This window comes from Exophiala bonariae (assembly GCF_035927105.1).
Source record: "Exophiala bonariae strain CCFEE 5792 chromosome Unknown scaffold_13, whole genome shotgun sequence".
Classification (NCBI taxonomy): Eukaryota; Fungi; Ascomycota; class Eurotiomycetes; order Chaetothyriales; family Herpotrichiellaceae; genus Exophiala; species Exophiala bonariae.
The window spans coordinates 529,061-554,754 of record NW_027042488.1 but is presented as its reverse complement, the minus strand read 5'-3'; the positions used below and the strand labels follow the sequence as shown (position 1 = coordinate 554,754).

General features: G+C 50.5%; 8 protein-coding genes across 8 annotated transcripts; 3 read left to right on the top strand and 5 right to left on the bottom strand.

Moving 5' to 3' along the window:
- Window positions 1-3,073: 3,073 nt before the first annotated feature.
- LTR84_002502 (uncharacterized protein) lies at window positions 3,074-6,037 on the top strand (the record flags this gene model as incomplete). Its single annotated transcript, XM_064846112.1, has 1 exon — window positions 3,074-6,037. One exon carries the CDS (start codon window positions 3,074-3,076, stop codon window positions 6,035-6,037), a length of 2,964 nt encoding a protein of 987 aa, XP_064706337.1.
- A 777-nt stretch (window positions 6,038-6,814) lies between these two features.
- On the bottom strand, window positions 6,815-8,898 carry LTR84_002501 (uncharacterized protein; the record flags this gene model as incomplete). The annotated part of the gene is made up of 3 exons (XM_064846111.1): window positions 6,815-7,061; window positions 7,171-8,835; window positions 8,882-8,898. 3 exons carry the CDS (start codon window positions 8,896-8,898, stop codon window positions 6,815-6,817), a joined length of 1,929 nt encoding a protein of 642 aa, XP_064706336.1.
- A 1,063-nt stretch (window positions 8,899-9,961) lies between these two features.
- On the top strand, window positions 9,962-10,761 carry YPT2 (GTPase Ypt2; the record flags this gene model as incomplete). The annotated part of the gene is made up of 3 exons (XM_064846110.1): window positions 9,962-9,991; window positions 10,097-10,364; window positions 10,424-10,761. 3 exons carry the CDS (start codon window positions 9,962-9,964, stop codon window positions 10,759-10,761), a joined length of 636 nt encoding a protein of 211 aa, XP_064706335.1.
- A 1,433-nt stretch (window positions 10,762-12,194) lies between these two features.
- LTR84_002499 (uncharacterized protein) lies at window positions 12,195-12,822 on the bottom strand (the record flags this gene model as incomplete). The annotated part of the gene is made up of 4 exons (XM_064846109.1): window positions 12,195-12,329; window positions 12,416-12,635; window positions 12,717-12,732; window positions 12,810-12,822. The coding sequence occupies 4 exons, from the start codon at window positions 12,820-12,822 to the stop codon at window positions 12,195-12,197; spliced, it is 384 nt and encodes a 127-aa protein (XP_064706334.1).
- A 1,437-nt stretch (window positions 12,823-14,259) lies between these two features.
- On the bottom strand, window positions 14,260-14,976 carry LTR84_002498 (uncharacterized protein; the record flags this gene model as incomplete). Its single annotated transcript, XM_064846108.1, is given in 2 exon segments — window positions 14,260-14,736; window positions 14,752-14,976. The coding sequence occupies 2 exon segments, from the start codon at window positions 14,974-14,976 to the stop codon at window positions 14,260-14,262; spliced, it is 702 nt and encodes a 233-aa protein (XP_064706333.1).
- A 589-nt stretch (window positions 14,977-15,565) lies between these two features.
- On the bottom strand, window positions 15,566-16,631 carry LTR84_002497 (uncharacterized protein; the record flags this gene model as incomplete). Its single annotated transcript, XM_064846107.1, has 3 exons — window positions 15,566-15,716; window positions 15,766-16,277; window positions 16,371-16,631. The coding sequence occupies 3 exons, from the start codon at window positions 16,629-16,631 to the stop codon at window positions 15,566-15,568; spliced, it is 924 nt and encodes a 307-aa protein (XP_064706332.1).
- A 1,578-nt stretch (window positions 16,632-18,209) lies between these two features.
- LTR84_002496 (uncharacterized protein) lies at window positions 18,210-20,195 on the top strand (the record flags this gene model as incomplete). Its single annotated transcript, XM_064846106.1, has 1 exon — window positions 18,210-20,195. One exon carries the CDS (start codon window positions 18,210-18,212, stop codon window positions 20,193-20,195), a length of 1,986 nt encoding a protein of 661 aa, XP_064706331.1.
- Window positions 20,196-21,991: 1,796 nt separating this feature from the next.
- LTR84_002495 (uncharacterized protein) lies at window positions 21,992-25,100 on the bottom strand (the record flags this gene model as incomplete). The annotated part of the gene is made up of 2 exons (XM_064846105.1): window positions 21,992-24,934; window positions 24,990-25,100. The coding sequence occupies 2 exons, from the start codon at window positions 25,098-25,100 to the stop codon at window positions 21,992-21,994; spliced, it is 3,054 nt and encodes a 1,017-aa protein (XP_064706330.1).
- Window positions 25,101-25,694: the final 594 nt, after the last annotated feature.

Below are 25,694 nucleotides of genomic sequence, written 5' to 3'. Positions count from 1 at the left end.
ATTTCCATGCCGTTGATTGATTGACGGCTGAACCGCTGCATGTGAGTTCTCAATTGGGGTGCATGAGCTCTTGATCAACTCCAGTCTGCATCAAAAAGTATTCCCCCAACTGGACTGTATGTCGTACTACGTCCTAGTGTGGGTGAAATAGTTGCTTGGACCAAAACCACTGGCGTAAGGAGTACTTTTTGGTTCCTCGTCACACCACAACTGGACCACGCCCAAGCCTGTACGGTTTCGAAATGTGCGACAGCGTGGCAGAGAAGGTGTCGATGTTGACCTCTCACTGACCTTACTGCTCAATGCTTCGAAGTGGCCACGAAGGACAAAAGAGAGCCCTCAAACTTCGTCATAGAGATGTCGTGGAGAAGCCACTTCGAAGTCTATTATTGCTTCTTCTTGGACAGACGAGCGAGGACACCCTCTATCGGTTTGTATTGGCCTGAAATGGTTGGACCATTTCCTGAAAAGGGTAGTTGACTCGTCGCACATTCTGCAGGGCGTGCGGGCTGAGCAATTGTTGAGAGAAATTTATGAGTCGTAACTTGCAATACGGCCTTTGAGCATTATGATTACCTCGTAACACGAGTCGCAGGGGTATCAGGCTCCACTGGAATACATAATTTTCAGTTGTTAGTCTGTGTCTGGAAGTGTTGTGCCTGTCCGTCCAGATTGGGCGTCTTAGATACTAGTGGAAACCATATCCAGTAAGCGAAGTCTGCGACCACCCTGACTGCGCGTCGGCTGTAAGCATGGAACTAGGTGGCAGAAGTCGGCAAAGCGTCGAAACGACTGCACAACAGCTTTGATAGGGACACACTTGGGTCAAAGGTATGCCACCCTTGATATGCGCAGAAGCTTAGGATGGCGGAGGTTCAGTATGGGTCTCGAGGGGTTGCCAGAGTGATGGAGAGCACATGTATATCCACGGAGCATGCCATCCTTCGCGGGAAGTGTGCGGAGAATGACTTTTGATGTAGTGGCGCTTTGCAAAGACTGATAGGAGGATCTGTGCTTGATGCAGAGCTTTCTGAAGTCATCCAGCCCATCCGCGAATCAAGCGTACCTGCAGGCTGCAGAGCCTTGGACATCTAAGCCACTGACAAGCTACATGAACAGTGACCGGCACAACACGGGAGGCAGCTGAGACAACACAGCCTAGGCCGGGTATCTCGAGTGATTGTGCCTCGTGGCATACACAAATCCAGTAATGGCAACTTGAACGACCAAGTACCGGTTCTTTTGTATATCGAGACAGGCGCTCTGTTGTATGCTCAGCTCGACAAAATTGTCAACATGGGCTGCAAAGACATATGAGATGCCTGCGAACGAGCATGTCAATGACCAACCGAATGTTTGTGGTTAAGACGAGCGGACTAAAAAGGTAATGAATGCATTACGGAACAAACCTTGCTCGTACAGGAGAAGGCGTACGATCTTCATGTCAGGTAAAGTTGAGAGGAATGTGCTGGACTGACAGCCTGCATGGAGGCATGCTAGAAGTTGCCGAAGAAACTGTCGCATTGTATCCAAAAGAAGGCTACCTCGTACCTGGGTCGTCGAGTATATTACTATACCGAGCATTCCGCTCGGATGGCGTGAATCTGCAGCGGCGTCCAACTATCCCGGACTGAGTGACATTATTGACACCGCTGAGGATTCGGTGATGTTGAAGAGCTGATGTCAACCGCAGTCAGCATCTGTCAACGGCTCACGGGCTGCCTTTGATCGATCAGACTTTTGTGACTCGTCATATTCACGGGCCCCTCGAGGCCTTTCCCGAATGCTTGGAAAGGCCTGATGGAGGTCCCATCTGCATTTGATGCATGCAAGTGAAACCAATCATACAAGCCGGAGTTGTTGGCAACCGACGTTCTTGCGCATTAAAGATGGTCTGGAATGTCCTGTAGGCATTGAGGAGCTAGCCTGGGCCCGAGGCCCTTCCGGAGCGATCAATTCATCGGAGAAGAAGATAGGCGTGATCATCCCCCGCACTCCCGGGTCACCACCCCACTTGACCACCAAGAGTGGTCACCCAATGGGTGTCGTGGCCACCAATTTTGTCCGGGTAATTTAGGCGTCTCCAACGCCGCAACCTGCTTTCGTCCCTGCCCGGGCCTCGGGCATGGGAAACCCTTGGTTTTTTGGCGCAACCCGATTTCGCAGAGCAAGCTTAACTAGACTGCGTCGGATCGCAAGATAGCTCGTGAGTCGTGAGTTGGGCTCCAGGTATCCGTATTTGTGTCGAGTCGGTCGATGGTGGCATCCGAACCTCGTCGTCCGTATCCGCACTACTTGGTAGGCAGAGCAAGCGCCTCTAGAATAGCGGCCTTAGCCGTGCCCACTTGCCAGTCTCGAGAGGATTGGTGACCTCCATTCGGTGCATCTTGTAACTGGGTAGGGGTGTCAGGCGCACGTTGGTCTGCGCCAAAGGGGCTCGTACACCTTCCCCACTGGCGGGCGGATGAGGGTTAAAATCCCCCCATCAAACGTTAAAGCTTAACCAGATTCAGTACTGATAGGCTGCAACTAGGGGCCCTGGGAGCCCCCCAGCACCCTCGAGCTTGGGCCTGGTCACTGCCAGTGGGAGTGGCCGTCAGGATCCAGGCTGAAAATGATACCTAGTTAACTAAATCAACGCTCATGTTGCATTGGCTTAACCATGCTCTCCAAGTCTTGTGAGCAATTAACCAGGCCGTGTTTATTGTTGCTGTTCAAGGTCTCTCGAACCAACTTGTTTATTCCAAACGACTGCATCTCCTGTACGTCCATGGCTCAGCCTTCTTTCGATTCGCCATTCTCCAAGGTCCCATGCTGCAACTAAAACCCGCCCGAATTGTCACCACCCCCTCTTCATCCGCATGTCGTGTCGTTGCTTCGATTGGGCCTGATCTGTTGTTGACTGATTCGTAGCGGGGAACTGGCTACCAGCACGACGATACTTTAGGCTTCCTCCCCCCCCTCTGAGTCAAATCTTTGTTCTCATTGCTCGGAATTCTCTTCCAACTCCAGTATTCTCGATATTCTGTCCTTGCAGCCGTGTTATGCTGTCATTTTACCAGAGGAGCTACTCATGGCTACCTCCGGTCCCGAACAAAGACTTGCTCAGCTTGAAGGCACAGGCTCTGGATACTCAAAGACTTCCCGGCGACAATACCAGAGTTGTGACCAGTGCCGTAAAAGCAGAAGAGCGTGCGATGCAGCCACTCTTCGTGTAGCCAACTTTCCCCTTGGATATGACCAGAATTTGGGACCATCAGAATACTTGACCGATGCTTGCTCCAATTGTGCAAGGACAAGCAAGAAATGCACCTTCGACTGGCTCCGCACACTCCCCAAGCAGTCCTTACCGAAAGGCATCAAACGGAAACTGGGAATAAATGAGCCGCTTCACTCCGCTGTCGCTGCCCAGCCGACCGCCATCTCCAACGCAGAATATCATTCGCACTATAATAATAGCTCATTCGTGGGGAACGGAATACCAAACCCAGCCCCGTCTCATTCATCAACGGACACAACCCACGATTCCGATAATGCTTCTCATGAACCCAACAGTATCCGACACCCCGGCCTGGCTGCAAATGGTTACTCTAAACCCCTTAATCGCCGCGGACCGGGAGATACCTCTACAAAAGTTCTTGGCAAGGCCCTCCAAGGCTTTCATGAAGGACAACACCATCATAACAATGCTGAATTTCTTGTTCTGACGCGTTACGACACTTCGTCGTCTTCATCCTCCACAGCTTGTGACTCCGCAACAAATATACACGATGAGACCAGCCTTCACAATCGACCCAGTGTGGCTCCCGCAACCTCGGAGTCTGAGCATGAGAACCAGCGCTCGCAACCTCCAGCTAAATTCGCAAGACTTGCCTCCAGTGGCAACGAAAGTACTAGATCGGATTCTTCCGGCAACTCTCATGCGCGACGAGGATCCAGCAATGGGACATCGTTCTCGATTAATCGACGACAACTTTCAGCCCCTCTTTCTCCACGCCAAGTTCGCTTTGCTGACAATGCTATGAAATCAATGATAGCCACCGGATTACTGCGCATATATCATGATTCATTTGAGACATCTTTGTCGTGCTGGGTTACAGAAAAGAACTGTCCTTATGAGACTGAACTTTCCGACCTTATACGACAAACTAGCCCGTCTTCGGTGGCGGAGGAAGCTGCAATCCGGCTTTCTGATAACCGCATATTCTCACGTGTATCTCGCCTCGATTCAGCATTCTCTCCTCTTAGAGGCCGCCCATTGACTGCCTACGAAAATCGAGCTGCATCACAAGCTCTCAATGCGGCGATTATGGCTTTCGCAAGTCAATGGTCTCACAGTTCACATAATGCGTTCTGGAGAAGTAAAGAAGGCAGATCCCATATCAACGCTTGGCAAGCAAAATCGAGAGATGGACGACCCTTGAAATCACACGTTGAAGACCCAATCATTTCTGGTGAGTGCGAGAGGATGATACAAAGAACTCTTTGGAATGAAGCCAAAGCCGCCATCCAATCCAGTGGTGAAATAGATTCCTTCAAAGTCATCCTCGCATATATGATATTCGCCCTCACCCAGAGGCCAGTGGACCCAAAACCTGTGCAAGAAAGAACACCCCAAAAGCCGAGGACCGAGAGTACATCGAACTCCAACCGCAGCTGGCCCGATTTGGACGATACCATGTCCATGGACTCTACGATGGATGAAGAATGGAACCCCTTTCATGCAAGCGACCTTGAGGCCTTGGCATCCCCCCCGATTTATTTGGAAACCGCAGTACGAAACTTGTTCTCGTGGAGGCGTAAGGTCGAGAAATATCGGAGGATAGAATCCAAAGCACGAGCGAAGAGTTCGTCAATTCCTACTATGAGGGCCATCTCCTTAAAGGACCAACAGACTTTCAACATTCTCTTCTGGCTGGGTGTGATGTGTGACACCACCTCCTCAGCCATCAGTAGACGACCTCTGGTCATCCCCGACGAAGACTGCGCTATGATATACGAAGGCATGAATGCCTTGAACATTGATGATGATCCTAACGGACTCGATTGGCAGCGCAAAGGGCAGCCAGAAGCACAAAGTGAGGCAGCACAAGGAGCTCTCTGGGGTTCTTATCTGCTCGGTTTCAAATATGCTGGACCACGCGCGACGCCGCCCAGATGGCCGTGCAGTTTTGAAGAAGCGGCGTTAATTCTCCAAGAGGCCATCCCGGTCAAGGTGTTAATGTTCCGAAAAGTCGGTCAGCTCCAGACATTTGCGTTTCGCCGGACCGCCCCGAGGATTTTGGAGAAATGCATCGAGGAAGCCCTGGCCGTCTACCAACAATGGAACTCGACCTACGGGCAATTCATGATCGACTGTGTCACGGCACACAACGAGCTACCTCCACACGTCCAGTCATGGTACGTCATTCTCGACGGCCATTGGCACTACGGTTGCCTCCTCCTGGCCGACGCGATTGCATCCATCGACAGGGAAGAAAAGACGATGAAGCCACAGCGCGACCTGCGCTCGCGCTGCGGGCTGATAGTGGAGCTGCGACGGAACAACGCACTCGCCATCGCCAGGATCGCCGAGGCATCGCTGTCGGAGCACGCACCCTCCTTCCCCGACAATTCCGAATTCCACTTTGCTTGCAACGGCAGCGCCATCCTCACCGAGCCATGGACCGACATTCTCGTGCGCGCCATGGGCTCCGCCTGCAAGATCTTCATTAACTGGATGTCGACCTGGGATCAGCCCAGCGACCCCGTGCACCACTGGGTCGTCAACCACACCAGCTACGATGAACTCCTGGTGCAGGCCGACATGTGCATCCAAGGCATGTCGTTGCTGGGTCGTAAATCCGACGCCGCCAATTTCACCGCCTCGATCTTCATCGAGCGCTTACAACGCGTCAACTCTGCTCATCGCAGCGGCTCAACCGAACGCGATGGGTCTGCCTCGTCCTCTTCCTCCACGGAAGTCGTCGCGCCGCCGCCAGCGCAACGCGACTCGACATATCGCAACGGCATTCGGCCACACACTATTAAGGTCTGAGTGGCCTGTCTCCCCAGTCACTGACTGCAAAAATGCATATCACGCCCAACATCATACCCCAAACTCACGGGACAGCTCTCGTTTGAGGCCATTATTACCAACCTTTCTTCCCATGACGCAAAACGCCGAAATGTTTTCTTCTTCCTCACGGCCGCGAAATCTATACCACGCCACATCATGTTATGACACCCGGCCGAACAGTCTACGGAGTCGACATTCTGGTACTCAACATCAATCCAGATCAAAATCAACATCAACATCAACATCACAGTCAAAGGCAAGCTCGAGATTGGACAGCGGGCAGCAGATGAGGGTGTAGGAGAAGGAAGGACGGATGGGTGGATGCGCCGGTGTGGCATTTTCCTGCCTAAGCTACGCAGACGCTGTGCGCCGAACCATTTATTCAAAAGGTATAATTATTACATATTGAATCCTACTAATTTAATGCCACGTGACAATCGTCGTGTGAGACTCTACCAAAGACTTTGTGTGCAATTCTTTTAGACTCAAGTCTTCTTTTTCCCAGCTTCGTTCTTGGGTCTTTCGTCGGTATGCTAATTGTCTTTCTATGTGCGTGCTACACGCGTGTCTCGTGCCAAAGCAATTCTGTATTTGCCTTTACACCACAAACTAGTACCGAAGCTCTGGTATGCCAGATTCCAGCCAGTAAGACCACATACCTCACTGGCCGGCTAAGTCTATTCCTGATTGTGAGCAATGGTAAGCAACAAACCAAGTCTCCTTGCCCCAGTATCTTCCATCCCGCTCGCTCGGCATTCACTGGAACCACTTTGCATAAGCCCATTCGATACGCCTTAGGGCGTTGATCTGTCTGGTCACCGCACCCTTGACGTCGAGAAGATCATCAAGATCCTCGAGGAACTCGCGCTGCACGTTTTTCGGGAGAACCTGTGTCGCGCGTTGGCGCAGGAGATGTACCTCACACAAGAGCAGCCCATGATTTTCTTCGGAGATGATGCTGTCGTCATCAAGATCTGAGTTTGTTAATGTGCGGTCAATGTTTCTGTGAATTGACAGGGTTGTTTATGTTAGTAATGGTGGTATTTTTCAAGAAATAAAAGGTAGGGGTAGAACTGTGTGGGGAGAGTTGAAAATGATAGAACTAAACGCACCTGATAAGTCGAATGGCCTCGCCCTTTTTCTGACCTTGCTGGAGCCCTTTCCTGCCCCCGAACGCACCTCGAAACCATTGGAACAGCGCCCAGGTTATAAGGACACCAGGAGCTACACCAACAAAACCGAAGAGTAGTTCTTGGCTCTTCAGTATGGAGTCGATACCACCAATCGCGACTTCGACGTCGACTTTAGTCTTTTGGACTTGGATGAGAAGTGTTCTGACGAGGTCGCCAGTGATGGCGTTTTTGATAGGACTCTGCATCTCGCGCTCGTAGGCTTTAAGCACGGGCGTAAGATCGCCTTGCTTGACTTTACTCCTAAGATCGGCGATTTGCGTTTCAGTAAAATGAGTTCCATTCTCTGGGTGTTGAACGGCGAAGTCGATGACCATACGCTCTAAACTGTCTCGGTCGGCCTGGAGGCTGTCGCGGCTCTGGATGGCGATCTCACTGGTCTCATCATGACGGATAGTGCCGATCAACTTCTTGGTGGGCTCGATAACCCAATTCTCCCAAAAGTCAATGGAGGTTTGGCCGAGATCGCGGAACCATTGCGCGATTTCTGCACGCCGATTGGCAACGATGCGAAGTAATGTACTTCCGGAGAGGATAAGACCAACTGCAGGGATCCAATAGCGTATCAGCCGGGATGGTTTTCCATATGCCGACCTCAAGGAATCCGCATGGATTTCCTGCTGGGGAAGATGATCGTCAAGGATTTTGATCAAGGCATGTGCGACCTCAGAACTTGAGGCGGTCGCTGGATCGATGGAATAATCATCATCGTCTTCATGTTGCTGAGAGCGAGCAGCTGCTCCGAGTAGATTGACAGTCCTTGCAATGGTTGTCTGCCAGTCGTCATCTTGTGCCTCCATGAGAATGGGAAGTGCTCCACGTCTCCTATCCTCTGAAGCCCCGTCGAAGACGAGACATTCACGGACCAATCTTCCGATGGTCGTGGCACTCGTTCTCCTCAAATTCGATATCTGTGTAAGGTTCCGCCGTACCTCAATGCGAGCTATCGAGAAAGGTGAAAGAATCTTACTCTGTGCTTGGGCCAATGATCTCTCCTTGATACTGTTCTGAACGAGGCCATAGAACTCTCTCCAGCCTTGGGACAGAGTGGATGTAGCCTCCTGTGCTGAGGTCCTAATGTTTGGTCCTGATGCGAGCTTCTCGCGGGCATCTGCATATATCTCCTTCGCTTGTGCCCAAAATCTTATTGGGGACATCTGTACGGTGTAGAGGGCCGTATTTATGTATGATCCAAGCACATCATCCCAGTACCAGATAGACTCACTCAACGGTATTGTCCTATCAAGCAGTGAATCGAGGATCAGACCGTATACTTGAGCTGTGGCCTTGCCAACAGCGAGCCATTCCAGGTTGAAGACCTCGGGGGAGGGGGCTTGAGATGTTGCATATTCAGGTCTCTTATCGGAAATCTGTGCCAACAGGCTCCTCACTCTCGAACGCCGCAGCAGTGCTTTTGAACTTGATGTGGTGGACAAAGCTCTTACAATTGCTTTAAGCTGTAAACTGTGTGGGTCGTCCTCGGCGGAAGCGGCAGTGTGTACACCTTCTGAGGCTGCGAGAGCGGACCTCTCTTCGGCATCTCTGAGCTGGAATTTATCCAACGTAGCGTCGACTCGACGGAGGTCACTGAAAGGGTGTTAGCCATGTTTTGGGTGGCTGGGTTGAGACTCACTCTTGGATGAAAGACATGTTTTGGGGTCGAGGCTGAATGACAGCCTTGGGGTTGCAGCTCAACGGGAGATGAGCGATGGGAGGGTCTCTTCAAGTATACATGATCATGGTAGAACTAGTGCCGTATCATATACTGAATGTTGCGAGGGTTATGTGGACTTAGGCTTGAGCTGCCAGAAGCATTATTGCCATTGATGCACAGATAGAGCCAAGATGTTGTCGCATGCTGGAAAGGTGTGACTTGCACTGGCATGTCTTCTAGGATGCACTGGCGCCGCAGCGCGTGGGAGAAGAAACGAATTAAGTGACGTCATTAATGACCGTCATTCCACCCGTCCCAGAAACGTGACCTGGGATCCGGCAGAGTATTGGCAGCTTTCTGCAACGCTTGGTTAGATGAAAGTCCACCGTAGTTATCTTCCTCTTTAATTTGCAGGCCCGGTTGAATAGGCTTCGCTAGGCAGTCTTTAGTTAAAATCCAAAGCCACCAACCGCCAAACAACGAAAGCCCACTGCCTTGGAAAACACCTGGAACCTGGAAGTCGAAGTTGGGAACCTTCTGCAGAATCACCAGCCTCCAGCCACCGTTCACCTCCACCAGCCAACAGAGTCCAGACTGCAACGTGACCACTCAACTCGTCCCACTCCTCCTACTACTACTAACTGCTCCCGTACTTCTACCGCATCGACATCATTTGACCTCACTACTACGACTGACAAGCCCTGGCTCTGTGTCCATTCCTTGAGTTCCTCCCCATTACGTCCGGTCACTGCCACTGCTGCCACTACCACATCTTTATATCGCTCTGCCTGTCTGCTCTCTAGGCCCTATTTTTGCCCTCTGCATCATCTTCCCAGTCTTCTACAATATTCGCCGCACGTCTCATCGCACTCGTCGCAGTCATCACCTTGGACGCTCCCGTTCTTCTTGCATATCAATATCCCTCTTCCGCCAACACATTCGATATAAGGCACTCCTGCACCATAAGCAGTCCCCCACTGGCATTCATTACTTCCACTGCGTCCCAATCACACCAATTGCCTTGATCCATCCTCCATTTTCTCTACTGAGATTCTCGCCATGGCAGGCACAAGGAATTATGACTTCCTAGTAAGGAACACCGCCCACGTTGTCCTACCTTTCCACGATTCACTCGTCTCCCCACTCAAGCCAAAGCATATCTTCTCTTCTCTAACCATGCCATCTCAACTCTAGATAAAACTTCTTCTCATCGGTGACTCGGGCGTCGGAAAGTCCTGCTGCCTGTTACGTTTCAGCGAAGACAGCTTCACACCGAGTTTCATCACCACCATCGGGATAGATTTCAAGATCCGGACTATTGACCTGGATGGCAAGCGAGTGAAACTGCAGATATGGGATACGGCCGGCCAGGAACGTTTCCGAACAATTACTACCGCTTATTACCGTGGCGCAATGGGAATCCTGCTCGTTTATGATGTTACGGATGAGAAGAGCTTTAACAGTATGTACAAGAACAAAAATCACCACCAAAATAACCTGACTGACGATTGAACAACACAGACATAAGAACATGGTTCTCCAATGTTGAACAGCATGCTAGCGAAGGCGTCAACAAGATCTTGATTGGCAATAAATGCGACTGGGAAGAGAAGCGCGCTGTCTCCACGGAGCAGGGGCAAGCCCTAGCCGATGAACTAGGTATTCCTTTCCTCGAAGTCTCTGCCAAATCAAACATCAACATCGAAAAGGCCTTTTACTCGTTAGCCGGTGACATCAAGAAGCGTCTAATCGATAGTTCGAAAGATACTGGTGCCGCAGGTGGTGCGGGTGCAGGCCCCGGGGGAGTCAACGTTGCTCAGAACCAAGCTGGGGGCGGTGTTGGTGGGAAGTGCTGTTAACTTTGGTCGTTCCAGTCAAAATGGAACGAGTGGCGACGCTCCTTTGTTTGTCATTTCAAGGCGCCGGAGTATACGGTCAAATTCCAGCTTCAGGGCCAAGCAGGAAGGGAGGCGCAGAATCAACGGGGTGATACGATCGCTTCACCCATCAGGTATCCACCGGAGGCGACAACTTTAGAAGGGAATAGTAGAGACGCACAAGGAGAACCGAGGAACGAACTGGACGAGACCAGCCAGTAACTACCCAATGACCAACCATACATTAACACGACCACGATCACACAGTCCAAAGCAAGACTCTCACACCTCGACACATTTATCACCTAATCAATATGCCAAAACTTCTCTCGAGGGTCCCTTTACTCCCCGAGGAGACGCATGGCAAATCGGAGCGAACAAGACGCGTGCATGCATACCTGCATTCATTCATACAGGACGGTAATCGACGACAGGAAGGCGGAGAATTACGAGGAAAGGGACCCTTTTTCCCTGTCTCGGAGCAGGCAAGTCTCAGGGCAGCTAGCTTACGAATGGAAATGGATAGTCGGCAGCCTTCTTTTTTTGGGAGCCGGAATCAGGAGATTCTTTCTCTATTGGCACTCGAGGTCCGGTCCCGACAATCTCAATAGATGCGTGTTTTCCCATTGTTCAACCATGCATGCGAAGAAGAGCGCGAAATTGGGAGGTGGGCTTTTCATGTTTTTCCATAAGATGTTATGCATGCTGCGATTACTCTGGGCTTTTTAATTATCTTTTTTCCTCCTCCTGCATACAATTTCTACTTCGTCTTCGTGTATGGCGCGTTCGGTGGCCCTGCTCGGGCTCGGCCGGCTGTAACTAGAATCTATCTAGCCTGCTTGATGACAGAGATGGGTTCTAGAGGTGTGGTGTTTGACTGCGACACTCTCAGATACCTAAACGTATGTTGTGATGGTAATGCGAGCTACAATCAAGGGGACACTGTATGGGAAACCGACCGAACCAGAGGGAAATAAAAATCCTGAATTTGAATCGCTTCTTGAACGCAGGAGTTTCTCAATGGCCTCCCTACCACCACCAAGCAGAGAAAGATCAGGAGCCCATTGAAACTTTTGCGCCGTTCGATGGTGACATGTGTCTCTTGGATCTCGCTGCCAGCCTTCTCGGTGGATTTTACAGCCAACAAGGAGAAAGAAGTCAAATGGGTGGCACATGCGTCAATCGCCTGCGCCATAGATTGCTAACGTTCGTAGGAGGAAGCAGAACGCTTGGGTGATCTCAATGTCATTCTCATGCCTCTTCTGATTTTCGTCTAGTTGTTATCTCATCATCATCATCAATTCGAATGTGAACCCTATCCCTTATGCACCTGATATCGACGGGCTTATGTTCGTTTACTCCAAAGATCGGGACGTTTCAAATCATTTCAATCATGCTGCCAACCAGGGGTCGGCTCAGTAACCTACTCCGATGAGATAGTCGCCGAGCTTCTCGACCGTGTTCGTAGCTGTGCCAGGCTGTACGGTTGCAGGGTAGTGTGCCACGAGGAGAGCCTGCTTTGTCTTGCGGATGATGACGCCTTCTCGTCCCTGTAAGCCAGATGATAAAAACGCCGAGTTAGTTTGGACTCGACTGGCGTTTGTCTACTTCGACCACACCGGGCTGATGAACGAACCTTCTTGCCATAGATGCTTGAATCATCGGCCTTGATGGTCATATATTTCACACCTGCAACATGGACGCCTGAGGATTGCACCTTTTCGGCATCTTTGAAGCCCGCTACAATATCTTTCAACTCCTGCGGCGTGACATTGAAGTTTGTGGATGTGGCCCAGACGGATGTGCCCTCCGAGTTGAAGATGGCGGCTTGGTCAACATCACCAGTCCCGATGAGACTAGATGAACGAGTCAGCGGTCGAGTTTGGAAGGACTATTGATCTTGTCGAATGTTTGAGTGAGATGGAGCGTGGTCATACCTGGTATCGACATATGCTGATGGAGGAAACAAGTCAGTCAACTTTCAGAGAGGCGATCAGAACAGCGATTGAAGGAGTATAGAAGAGCCGTACCTTGCCACGACATGGTTGTAGATTTCTAGAGGTGGGGTGGATGTTGAAGCAATGAGGTGTCGGGAAAAGTTGGGGGATGTTCAAGTATGGGAGACGAGTTGGATCAGATTCGAGCGCGAGTCCAGGTCAAGTACGGTGACAGGGTCTCTAAGGATGTGCCAGGAAGTTCGAGAAGCGCGGATAAAGGACAAGATGAGATGTAGAGATTGTGATGAGTACCAAGTAAGGATGTGAGAATTCCGACAAGTTTTGTTGTTAGTTGGGTGGATGGGGTAGACCGCAGGAAAGAGCCTTGGTGGGGTGGCCCGCCCCTCGGTCACACTTTCGTTTGCAGCGGCTTGACACTCTAACTAAGAAGAAGGTAACAATTAACTAACTTACCGCCCGGAGCTGAGATATCATTAGGTGCTTCAGCCCGGAACTTCCGCCCGAAGTTTAATATTCCAGGCTTCCCTTCGCCTCAGATATGATTCCAGTTTCAGGCAAGCACTACCCTAACACTTCCTTTTCATACCTGGGTACTTCCTATGCTCCTCCTCGTCCAGGCGCGTGCTCATTCTTTCCTCCGCTGACCCTTTCAATGCCCCGCCATACCTTGGCAGGTCTATACGAAGCACGTGCAATTTCATAGTCCTCGAGCTTGCTTACTCGGAGGTGAATCACTCCTTTCCCAAGATATCAGAAAGGTAGGTACCTTAACGCCCAAAGTATTCTAGAGCTTTGTGTTGATAATATTCAGTTCTTGCTATTGAGTATTTCTATAACATACTACCCGAAGGACATGATTGTCATTGATACAGTCAGGTTCTTCCACATTTTACAGATGAATCAAGGTACTCATCATTCAACCTAAGCAAGAGAAGAGAGACTCGCGTCGTCATATTGTACTCGCCCTGTGGCCGTATCGTCATTTTCTATCATCCAGTGCAGGATATCTCTGTTCGTCTCGGAGCGCAAGTCGTGGTATATCCCCCATTTTATTGCCGTTTCGTCGTTTCCGATCACCCAATTTCCATTTCATCTCACGAGGAATTCCAGGAAGAACTATGTGCCAACCGCTTTTGACCACAGATCCAATTGCATCTCACACTCGTGCATTGTTATTCGGTGCCACAAGGAAGGTCAACTGGAGTTCATTAGGAGTCTAGCCGATCGGATGGGTTTCCTCGAGGGACATGGTAACTGTTCGCTATATACTTCCGCTGTGGACATCATCCCCTGGCTTATTCGGGCGACCAGGAAGGTATTTGACGGTGTTTCTATCCGTGACGCCCTGCTTTGTCTTCTACCCATCCGCCCAGCTGAGGTGGTCGCTGTTAAGCTCCCAAATCCCCTTCTCTGAATATCCAAACTTTTCCGACACGCTCTTCCCTCTGTCGTGGTGAGTGAGTCTGGTTTTCCACGCAGGCCGTCCCATGGGTTTAAGCTTGTCGCCCTGCCTTGCCGGCTTTCACTCGAATTCGATCATCCTCGAGTCCCGGGCGGATACGAGGTCCTGCTGTGCTTTCAGATCAGCCGCTAGCTTGGAGAAGATCTTGGACATGCCCTCAGGCAGGCTTGTCCCATATGCGATGAAATCCGGATCGGCACCGCTGGGCGCCTGTTTCAACTCCTCATAAAGGTCGTTGATATCCCTCCAGTCCTTCAAACCCTTAGCCAGCTCTTCCTTCACTCCGTCTGGGGTACCTGGGGCTGGGGGCGTGGTATGATTGGCTCCACAGATATCTTCGAGAAGGGCAACAGTGAACTTCACATGGCTTTCCAAGAGTGCAACGAGCTCCGATGTGGCGGTCTTGTTGTTATCTTCGCTCTTAGTCTGGATGTTGTCTCCGATGATTCCTTCGCTGTTGGTTTGATCGGTGGAGTTGGTTGTCTGCTCTGCACCACCAATCTCACCACCGGCCTCGATAATCGCTTTGCCTTGGGTCTAACCGCCACCTACGAGGGTATCCTTGCCCTCGTTCTGTTTATTGATCTTTAGGGTTCCAGAAGCTTTCCTAGGTTTTCTCAAGAGCGTGGCAATCGGCTCTTTGTAGCCCTGCTCCAAGACCGCCAGGCTCTCTAGAGCGGCTGAAGGTTCGCCATTCAGTGCAGCCTCGTCTTTTTTCACCCCGACCTTAGTCTCCGTGGTACTAGTCGTGGTTCTGATGGTTGTTACGAGATCCATGATGAATCCTTTCAACTTGTTTTGCGAATCCGGTCTTTCGTTCGACTTTGTGATCAGCGCGTGCACCCTCTCATATCGTCTGGTCGTCTGCGGTCTTGCCAATAAACCAGTCAGCCCCATCCTTGAAGATAAGAGCCGACTCATTCCCTCCTGAGCCGAACGCTAGCGAACAGATTTCGCGGTAGCTAGGAGAGATGGGTGTGACAATCTCTTGCTCAGCCGAAGGGGATTTCTCCCACTACCACGCAAGTTTGATATACCGAGCAATAGATTATGTTCTTTTATTGGGAAACATCTATTGATTTCTCAGTTCAATAGTACACTCTAATCATCTATATATCCTCACCACATCATTGTAAGTCTAAGAAATACTCCTAAAACTCGAGAGCAAAGGCTTGGTGACATCACAAGACCTTCCATGGTACAGTTTCTGACTCCTGTGGTATCCATACTGACCCAAAATATTCTATAATAGTCGATTCCCTTGTCCGTGCCCGATGCAATTCCAATGGGTGCTTGTGTAGCTATATCTCTGCTTCTCGGTCCTGTTTAATATCCTACTGTACTTCGCGTTGCGATCTCTTGGCACTTATGCTCGCTGAACGCCGCTGTTCAGTTCTTCCATTGAGACATCTGCAGAAGTCTTTGATGGTATCGAACTGGGAAGCCAGCCTCCAAGTCGAGGGAAGCTGAAACCAGGATGGAAAACTGTCTGGCAAGTGGCTGCGATCAAGACCATACTAGATAGGGTCAGTCTGTATCTCCATGATGGTCATCAAAATCACTTACACTCCCTCTAATGCGATAAATGAAGCCTCATCACGCATGATGCTGTTGCGCCAACCACCAGCCATCTCGATGATACGATAAACACATCGGACAAAGATGGTGAACCATGCGGTGACAACTCCAAAGACGAATAGGCGAAATTTGGTATTCGCAACCGCTGAAGCTGCCTCAGATGACAACGGGTATTGACCCAGGGCCTTCCATCTTCTCCAGACATATGTTCCTGCAGTACCGGCAAACAGGGCGAGAGCTACCACTTGCCAACTAATACCAGCCATCATCAGGTTGTCACCAATCTGTTGTTGGTCTTCATCGTCGGCGGTCGACGCGATGCCACCGCCAGCACCTTGCAGAATCAACGAAACCAAATCAAAGAAGATGAAGATATAAGTATAGAATCGTGGCTTGATGAATGACCACTGGTCGCCGAAGCAGAGAGCAATATGTTTGAGAGTGAGGTAGATGGCGGCCGAGTTGAAAGCTGGAGCGATAATCAAGCAGCAAATTTGAGTCTAGGGATTCCTTTCGTCAGCCATATTGCTTTATGTCCAGCAAGATGTGCTCGATGGCTACTCTGCTAAGCGAACAGCGCCAGGAGGACTTACAATGAATCCATTGTCAGAAAAGGGATTGTCTCGCATCAGGAGTCGGCCAACATATCCGATGGTTTCCGCAAGACATCCAAACGACACTGCGATCATCCAGCTCCAGGTCTTGTATCGAATACCAAGGCCAATATTAGCAATGCATAAAAGGCCGAACGATGCACAAAAGAAAGCGTTTGCGCCCAGGCTGGGCTTGTAGCCGTAAACTGATTCTTCGAAGGTGCATACATCAGTCAGCTCTGTGCAGTTGAGACCCGACATGGTAGTTGAATCTTTTGAGCCTGAAGAAATGAGAGGTTGCTGAGTTGAAAAGGGATATAAAAGATTAGAATGATTGGTAAGACAAAGGGGCAGTGTGGGGACTATGCACTGGAGCCGTAGAAAGAATTGTTGTTGTCTGTTGTGCCTGAAGGAGAGCCTGGTGAGAGAATGGAGAGACGAGAATACTTAATCTGAGGATTTGCCCCCATTTAATAGTTGTGATGGCTCGGATACTGAAAAGATACCAAGCAACCTTGCGTCCGTACTCCACAGCGCCGTGGACAGAGATTATCAGCAGTATGGCCTGAAACGAATGTCATCAACGACTGCGCCTTCCTCCCACAGAGAATGAGTGGACTTCTGTTGCGAACGATCACCAGTACTCGGTAGCCAAGCACAGAGGTGTTCCATGTCGCAAACATGGACAAACTGGGGATAGGCACCAGGCTGCCAGATTTTCGGGCAACGCACCATCATGATTTGTGGTTGGAAGGGGGCGGGTCCAAGTGGATGTAGAGGATAACGGTGGACATGCAAGGCCCTGATAATGATGTAATTGAGATTAGACTGTCGGGCTTATGCTGGTGGCCCGCGGATGCTGTTGAGAACTGTACAGTACATGATGTGCAACAGCGGGCGGAGCTAAGAGTTAAAGATAGAAATTATCCTTAAAACAAGCTTTTATATATGCTCTAATCGGGTATAATGCGGACCCTCTTCTCGCCTGGTTGATGCAAAAGCCGTATTGCACGTTTTGCTGCTCGCACTCGGAGTCGGATACGGATGCTACGCGAAATCAACCCCACTTCCTCAAAGAACCGGTCGAATTGTTCCTCCATGGAATTTGGACATTTGTTTCAAAAGTCGAATTTGGGCGGACGGGCAGTCCACTAAGATGGACAAAGGTATTGGAATGCTTTGATCCTTCCGACTGTTCAAGCATGCCCTATGAAATGAGACCTCGATCCTGTGTATCAACACGACATAGCCCCTTATCGGCGTAGTGCGGAAACCTAGCTTGAATGCAGTTTGATTGTGACACCGATACACAATTCTTTCTGCCTGTTATTCAAGCCACTAGAAACACAAAGCTTTGTTCCATCTTCATATCGTGGCGGAGTGTGCCGCACAACGCAACCTTGACGAATTCGCAGTTCAAGTCTGTTTGTCAGGCTCGGAATCTGCGCCTAACCCGAAATGGGGGCATCTTGCGATCCATTACAATTGGCCAGAGCTTAAATATAGTGGGTCTATTCTGCGATTTGGCGTCGTATCTCGCATTTTCGGAGCTTCAGCGACATCCGCCTTCCGCAGCAAGGCTGAACCGTTTTCTCGAAGTTTGACCTGGCCGCTTACTGAAGCGATAGCCGCCCGTCTTCCTCGTAAATGCGATCAACGGCAGTTTAGCCTCATCCTTGTTCTGTCGATATATGTCGAACCAGTCGACCTTGATTGGCCCACACAATGTTTTCGCCCCAGAAAAGCCGCGTCTACTCCCCTTGAGGCTGATGCATCATGAGAAATGCCTGAATTTCTAGAACATTGGTGCCTGGGTAGCATCAATCCCAGATATCATAAATGGACGGAGTAGCGCATGTGATAGGCGCAACGAGTGACCATTTCGGCAAGTTGTACACCAAAGCATCTGCTCTTGGCACGCTCGAAGGCTATCTGAAGAAAATTATGGTCTACAACGGTCCTAGTGGGGGGTGTAGAGCTTGTCGCACCCGCCGAGTTAAGGTGAATTTACCCATGCCTCATCGTTTTGCCATTAACATTTCTCAGTGCGATCAATCCAGGCCAGCATGCAGCAATTGTATTCGACGCAAACAGCCTTGTCCAGGTTATGCCGACGTCTTCGATGGTGCGCACCGATCTCAGAATGACATCGTCATTCGGCGCGTAGAGAAGCAAAAGAACACCGGGAAGGATGACAAGGGCAAAACCCCTTCTAGATCTAGCAGCCCTGGGAGCGAGACTTCCACAGAACTCATCCCCACGTCGTCTACCACCACCGTGTCTTCCTCCAGCAGAGGACCGCTTCAGTGGATTGTCTACTCGGCAGGAGTGGCACCATCGAATGCACCATCACCGGCACTATCACCTTCCCATGACGAAGATGTGGTAGAAGACTCGCCTCAGTCTGTCGAAATCCCCGCAGAATTTGACCATTTGGTAGGCTCAGTCCCTGGAGGATTGAGGGAAGACCCTCAGATGGCTGCAGTGGGCTTCTTCTTTCGTCATTATGGCCTAAGTATGTTTAATCCAGATTCCCACGCGGGCTTTCATTCAGCCTGGCAGCCGATGTTTCTCAGATCCGCACCAGATTCTCCACTACGGAATGCGACTGCAGCTGTCGCAGTCAATATCGCCATGATGTGGTGTTTTAAAGGCTGTGACACACGACTACCCCGGGGCCTCTTCACCAAAGCCATCGCTGCGACGAGAAAAGCAATGCTCAGCCCAACTGAAAGCAAGACCGACGAGCTCTTGATGACCATTCTGATATTCGACTTGTACGATACTCTTCTTCTACATTATACTCCAGGTATTCCGAACTACGGAAAACACAAGGACGGCGCTCTAGCGTTGATAGAACATCGATCAGACGCCAACTATCTGACCACGTCAAGTAAGTCTATGATAGATGGCACACGCCATTCCCTACTGCATTATATACTTGCACAGCGCAAAAGATTTCCAGATGAGTTGGTGGAGATGTTCCAACAAGGCTCGAAGCCTTCGCCCGCCGGCAGTCTCGATCTGATATCAATGCAAGTGACGGCTCTTCAAGCAGAAGTCTTCAGTCTTCGCCGCGAAGACCCAGAGTCTTTAATTGCGTCGGAGCGAAGGCTGCGATACGAAGAAATCATCGAGAACGCCATTCGTGTCGAGACTCTTTTGGTAGAATGGAAATTCAAAACTTTAACACCTGCCTGGAAGCCATACTACATCAGCCGAGCTTCCGTCACACCCTCTATCAGTGCCGCAGGCTTCTACGGACCCCACTGTGTAGTTTGGCAGGAACTTGCTTTCGGCGACTTGTGGGCCACGCATGCCACTCGATGCATGTACACCCTGCAAGTTATCCGACAGGCCATCTCCGATGAGCCCAGCCTTCTACTGGAACGCAAGTACCAAACTTTGCTCAACCAGACCGACCTCCAGATGCAAGAGTTCGTCGACTTTGTATGCTTCTCAGTCCCATTTCATATTGGTGATACCATGGTACCAACAAACCCATTAAATGCTGAATCAATCAGCTTTCCCTACACAATTACTCGTGATGAGAAAACTGGACTGAATAAGCGAATACCAGATCCACTTACAGATTATCAAGTCCGTACGGCAGCGTCTGGCGGTTGGATCATCTACTCCCATCTAGTGACACTTTATCGGTTCGCCGAACCGGAAGATGATGCTGTTCCGATCGTCTTGCGGGACGGTCAGCTCGATTGGATTAAAGACCAAGTCAAAAGACTCCAGAGAATCTTCCTCTTTGTGGATCCCCCGTGGTTCAAACGACTGTCACCACCTTACCATGTTTTGAAGAGCAATGCTTAATAAGGAGAGATGTGGAGTTCATCATGTTTGAGATACCCCAACAAGTTTTCTGTCGACGATACATTCAAGTTTTTCTGTTGCCATAGATCTAGAGTTTATCAACCCAGCGACGCGGGCGTCACACCCTACATCCCATCACATATTTTCCAGCCCTCATCATGAACGTGATGGCGTCATTGCCAAAACCGCTCCATACCATCACATCCATGTACCAATCACCTCAAAACTTCCCGCCCTAGACGAAAAACCACGCAGATGGAGTAATGCAGGGATCTACATCCAGCCAGGCTCAACAACCTAAAGTAGCTCAAACGCCCAAGACTTTCAATAAGCGAGTCGACTCATGAGGCTGCGTAAGCGCGATCAAGACCCACTGACGTCGATGTTCAAGGATGCTCCTCAGCCTCGTCGTATATCGTATCGCTAGGGGAAAAGAGGCGGAACGCGGTCTGACCCAGATCAGACCCTACTCTGTCCGATCCACGCACCCCTTACAGCCGCTGACTGATGAACTGACCTTTGGGCCAGTGGCGATAACGCTGGACAACCCTGCGAGTGTCAGAGGTGCCCTACCTCTGTGCGTGTCAAATCCGAGTACCGATATCGAGTACGGAGCGTGGCTGTCGCTATTCTTGGACTTTTCTACGCGAAGAACTGACCTACGCTGTTGCCCAGGAGAGTCCCTGGACATACGAAGAACCGAACAGAGTACGCCGTATCACCTCTGTATGGTGGGATTGGCAGGCGAACGAGCCCACGAAATTTGCGGATGATGCGGAGCCTTGAAGGATTCCGCTGTCCGGAGCCTCGCACTCTAGTCTCGTCCTTGGTTTCCTCTTATTTTGGGGGGCGCGACTTTGTGGCTTTTCCCGAGGATCACCCCCTTTCCCTTTCCCTCCTCCCCTGCCTGAGATAGTTACTCGTAGATGTGTACATCGGTTCGTGTATCAGATCCTACCGGTCCTACTCGTCCACATACGAATACTCGTTCACGTTGTTTCTTAGATTGCTTGGCATGTTGTGATAAATGCGTTCTTCTTCGTACACTTTGTGTGCGCTGCTGTGCGCTTTCGATGACTGTAGTCCTGCAGTTGCCCACATGCCTGATGACGGGTGTCGTGCAAGGCAATCTCAGAGCGTATCGATGTGATAAGTTCTTTCCCTAGCTCGCCCAGCGTACGGCGATGATGCGATTTGGTCTCAACTTTACGAGCAGCATGACCAAAGTCCTAAACAGGAGTACCTCGGCCAACGCGCGCGTCTCGCATTTCACGTTTTTGGTTTTTGCCGTCTGCCTGGCCCATTGCCGTTGAGGCTTGCGAACTTAAAACCCTTCCAAGAGAATACTCGTGGCCTCAGGTGGCGCTGTGCATGCATGATTATTGGCTTTTGGAGCACGTGAATTTAATAATATATCACTTCATCGGTACACTTGGGCTGTAGGTTTGCTCGCTGTGGCATGCTGTTGATCTAAGTGATCATTGTATGGCATGGGAACACGTCATCTTGTATCAGACAAAGATATGCAGAATCACGGGCTTGTCGCATGACCATCTTGACCTTCATCATTCTCAAACGGACAGGTCTCTTATGGTTCGTGGAATAATTCTGGATTCGTAGATCTGCTGCTTCGCTACGAGCGCTGGGTCATCAGTAGCCCAACTTCTTGCATGATTTTTGGTTGCACGACACGCCAGTCACAGAGTGAGCAATACATATGAGATCACGCCAGCTCAACTCTGACTCAGGCATCCAATAATTAACAGATTCGTGGTTGTCAATTTCCAACACAACATCTACCTTGCACTTCGTAGGAAATCCACCACGCCCCGGGTATAGCCTACCAGCTGACTGAGTCTCTTCTCCTCAGACTCCATTGCTACACGCCATGCCGAGACCGCCGCACCCAGATCAGCTACCTCACTGATGAAGTCGCCGTGTAGCCTAAGGAAGACATTCATCCACGTATTCACCAGTTCGAAATATTTTCTTAACCGCAATTGCTCTGTGAGCGCGCGGATGAAAAGTGGCATCTCGTCTAGAGTCAGAGATCGGATTTCGAGGTCCGCGGCTGATGGAGGTAACGCGGCTAGATGCTCCGCGATCGACGTTGGGTCTCGAATTGCATCAGAGCTAAATCTTTCGAGGAGATTGGACATTTGGGATTGATGGCTCTGCTGCGAGTCTGCGGCTAGTCGAGTAATGCGAGATCTCTCCGTCTCGTCGATCGTCTTAACTGTGCTTGCTGTATCTGTTACCAATCCACCGCCAATGGTGAGACTGGATCCGAGGAAGAATGGAGCAGCCTTGGGCTTTTCCGGTGGCTGGATAGGTTTGTTTCTCTGTCGAACTTGATCGAGATTAAGCAGCGTTTGCCACCGTGAAGCAGGCACGATGGAGAGCGTGAGTAGGTTCTGATGAAGTTGCTCAAGGTCACTCGTATTGCCGCTGTCTCTCTTGAGTTCGTCCTGGGAATCCAAGTCGTCATCAAGAATGAGCTGATTTGCTGCCTGAAACTCAGCGGTCTCGCTAAGATCAATGATACCGGTTTCCTCATCCACATGCCTGGTAGGAATATGGGTGAAGAGGGCTTTATTGGTCCAAATATTGATTCCAGTGCTACCCGTGTGCGTGGTCGCGAGGAATTCGCCGGTATCTGAAAATGCGACATTTGTGCAGGTGGGAGTCTTGAAGCCATCTATCAGATGACCAGTTGCGAGATCGAACACCCGAACGACGGAATCCATGGAACATGCTACAATCCATCGGCCATCATGTGAGAAGCAAAGGTCATAAATCTGCCCCACACAACCCCAGAGCTCTCGAACAGTCCTGCGGGTTTCAATGTCGATGACACGAATACAGAGATCATCGCAGGAAAGAGCGAGGAGACCCGAGACCGGATTGAAGCGCAAGGCCGTGGCCACGGCAGAATCAAAGTGCTTTCGGTCTACAACCTTTCCCGTTGAAAAGTCCCAAAAAATCACAGAGCCATCGAGACTGGTGGTGACCATGGTTCGATTAAGATTGTCCACGACGATGCCAGAGATAGCATCTTTGTGTCCCCGTGGTAGGCTGATCGTTGGATCCGGGCAGTCCCGCTGTAGCTTGGCTTGCTTTGCTTGCGCCGGGGTAAGGCGTGGGGGATATCGTTGCCGATGCGCTCCTGACTGGAGATTGAACATGTCCAAACTGCCGCCAGCGGAACCAACAATCGCAAAAGTACCACATGTGGTTATTGCGACACTGGTGACATGTTTGCGATCTCCTGTTTCGAAGGCCCAGCGCCCTGCCTTCTTCCTGCCCCAAGACCAAGTCCTGGCGAAAGAATCGTCAACATGAGCGGTGACAACGCTTTCCCAGCCAGTCATGCCAACTTGTTCTGCATTTGCTGTCTTTGCGTTCGCCCACACAGGGCCATTTACCGAACCCATACCGCCATCTCGATTCAGCGAACACGCAATATCGATGATTGGTGATGCTTTGAATTCCTCCACCCCCGAGGCAGTATCGGTGACGAACCCGGTCTTCTGGGCTTTGGACTTGACAGCTCCCTGACTGATTTCTGTGTTTTGTCCATCCCTTCTAAGACTGAAGCCCCAGAGACTGCGATCTTGAGCAGCAGATAGTAACCATTTCCCAGCAGCATCGGAGCCGTCAGAGGCGGCAGGAAGAAACTGAAGTTTGGTAATTGAGGATGCATGTCCACTTCGAGAATGCAGGGGCCGTGGAGTCGGCGAAAACGGTGTTTGGTCAAACACCCATGAGCGCAATGCGTTGTCCTTTCCTGAAGAGATCAACACAGCCTGGCCGGGAAGAAATTCGACCTTATTGATACCACTCCCACCGGCCAGGTTTGAGGTCTCATGTGCACCTCGTAATACTCCGACCACCTTTCCGCCTCGATTCAAGTCCCAAAACGTGATATCTCCACTTTCAATACTGGCAGTGGCCATAACACCATCCTTACGACCATCCTCGCCTGCTCCTAGGCCATCACTGCGGAAGGTAATCGAGGTCACAGGCTTGGCAGTATTCCTTTGTTGCAAGACAAGAACTGGTTGGTCAGTCTCGACATCGAAGATTATGATAGAACCGTCGGCGTATGCTATAGCTAGTAAACCCAGCGCTAGAGTGGCGCTTAAAGCCGTTACTGGACCTGAATTTCCTGAAGGCGCCAAGATCGTATGAACTAGCCTACCGGTGCTCACATTATAGATCTCGACCAGGCCATCACGTCTGCCGACAAATATCTTGTTCAAAATCGTCGGGAGGGTACATGTCAAGCCCGTAAAGACTGAGTGCGAAGAAGGACGACTGTGATGGTTGGAAGGAAGAATAGTTGTGTAATGCTCAGAGGAGTCGAGTTTCCAAACCTCGATGGCTTCGGAGCCGCAGCCAACAATCCACGACCCAAAGACGATCAAGTGGCGTACTTCTTGGAAAGTAGCATCCTTTATGTCCAGCTCTCCAATGAGCCTCCCTCTCTTCAGGACCCAGACGCCTCGAGGTTCACCTGGCTGGAATCCGCCCCAAGCCACAAATACTCGGTCTCGATATGCAACGGTAGCAGTGATCTGCCTTGGACAGCGAGGACGGCTTAGAAAGACTAAATTGAGCCCTCTCCGAAGATCGTAAGTCTGCAGACTAGTGCCGATTGAGGTGGTGATCTGAAAGGTTGTTATGCCCAGTGGAACGGCCGTGAACGGTACGCTCGTAGGGGAGACTAGACCAAGAGTCTAGAAGTAGATTTGTCAACAATATGCAAGTACTGTGGCTCCAACGAAAACATACCCTGAATGGTGCAAACAGACGCGAGGAAGAAGGTGGTGGTGGTGAAGTCTGGGAATCATCGTCGTCTCGGCGCTGTCTTTTGGCAGCCGGATATTCAACTGATCCTTCCATTTTTGATAGGATAGCAACAAATTCAGGCCGGGCTTTATACTGCCATGTTATCGGGTGTAGAGCACCGACGACGCCTTGCTTCTTTGGCTTCTATGGCTTCGAGGGCGCAGGATGTATTTTGACTGCAGACCACTTTATTTTTTTCTTCGCTTCGGTTTATCAGTTGCCGCTTTTACAAGGATGATTCGGTTGGTGGAATTGACGTCATTCCACGTGACCGATTGGGGCCTGGGGACTGGAGGGGGAACTCGGCAGCTGCGATGCGCCGATGTGTGCAGTGTGCACATGCCATAAGTCGGCAAGAATGGGTTTCCCAGAAAGAGGCTATTCTAGCAGAAGAAATTCTATGCCACTCACTTCCCCTCTCCCTTGATGATTTAGAATATGCGTCTTTTGCATCTACATATGCTGCCAGGCATAGAGCTCCCGTCATAGATTTCTTTCTTATTCCTTTGGTCCTCGTCTTCGTATTCTCCTATTGTCTTTCATTATTCATTGGGTGCTTGGCTCCAAATCCTCCAAGCTACCTTCTCCACATTCCAAGCTGCCCACATAATCCTGCCGCTTAACCGGAGCTTCCCTGGCCGACAATCT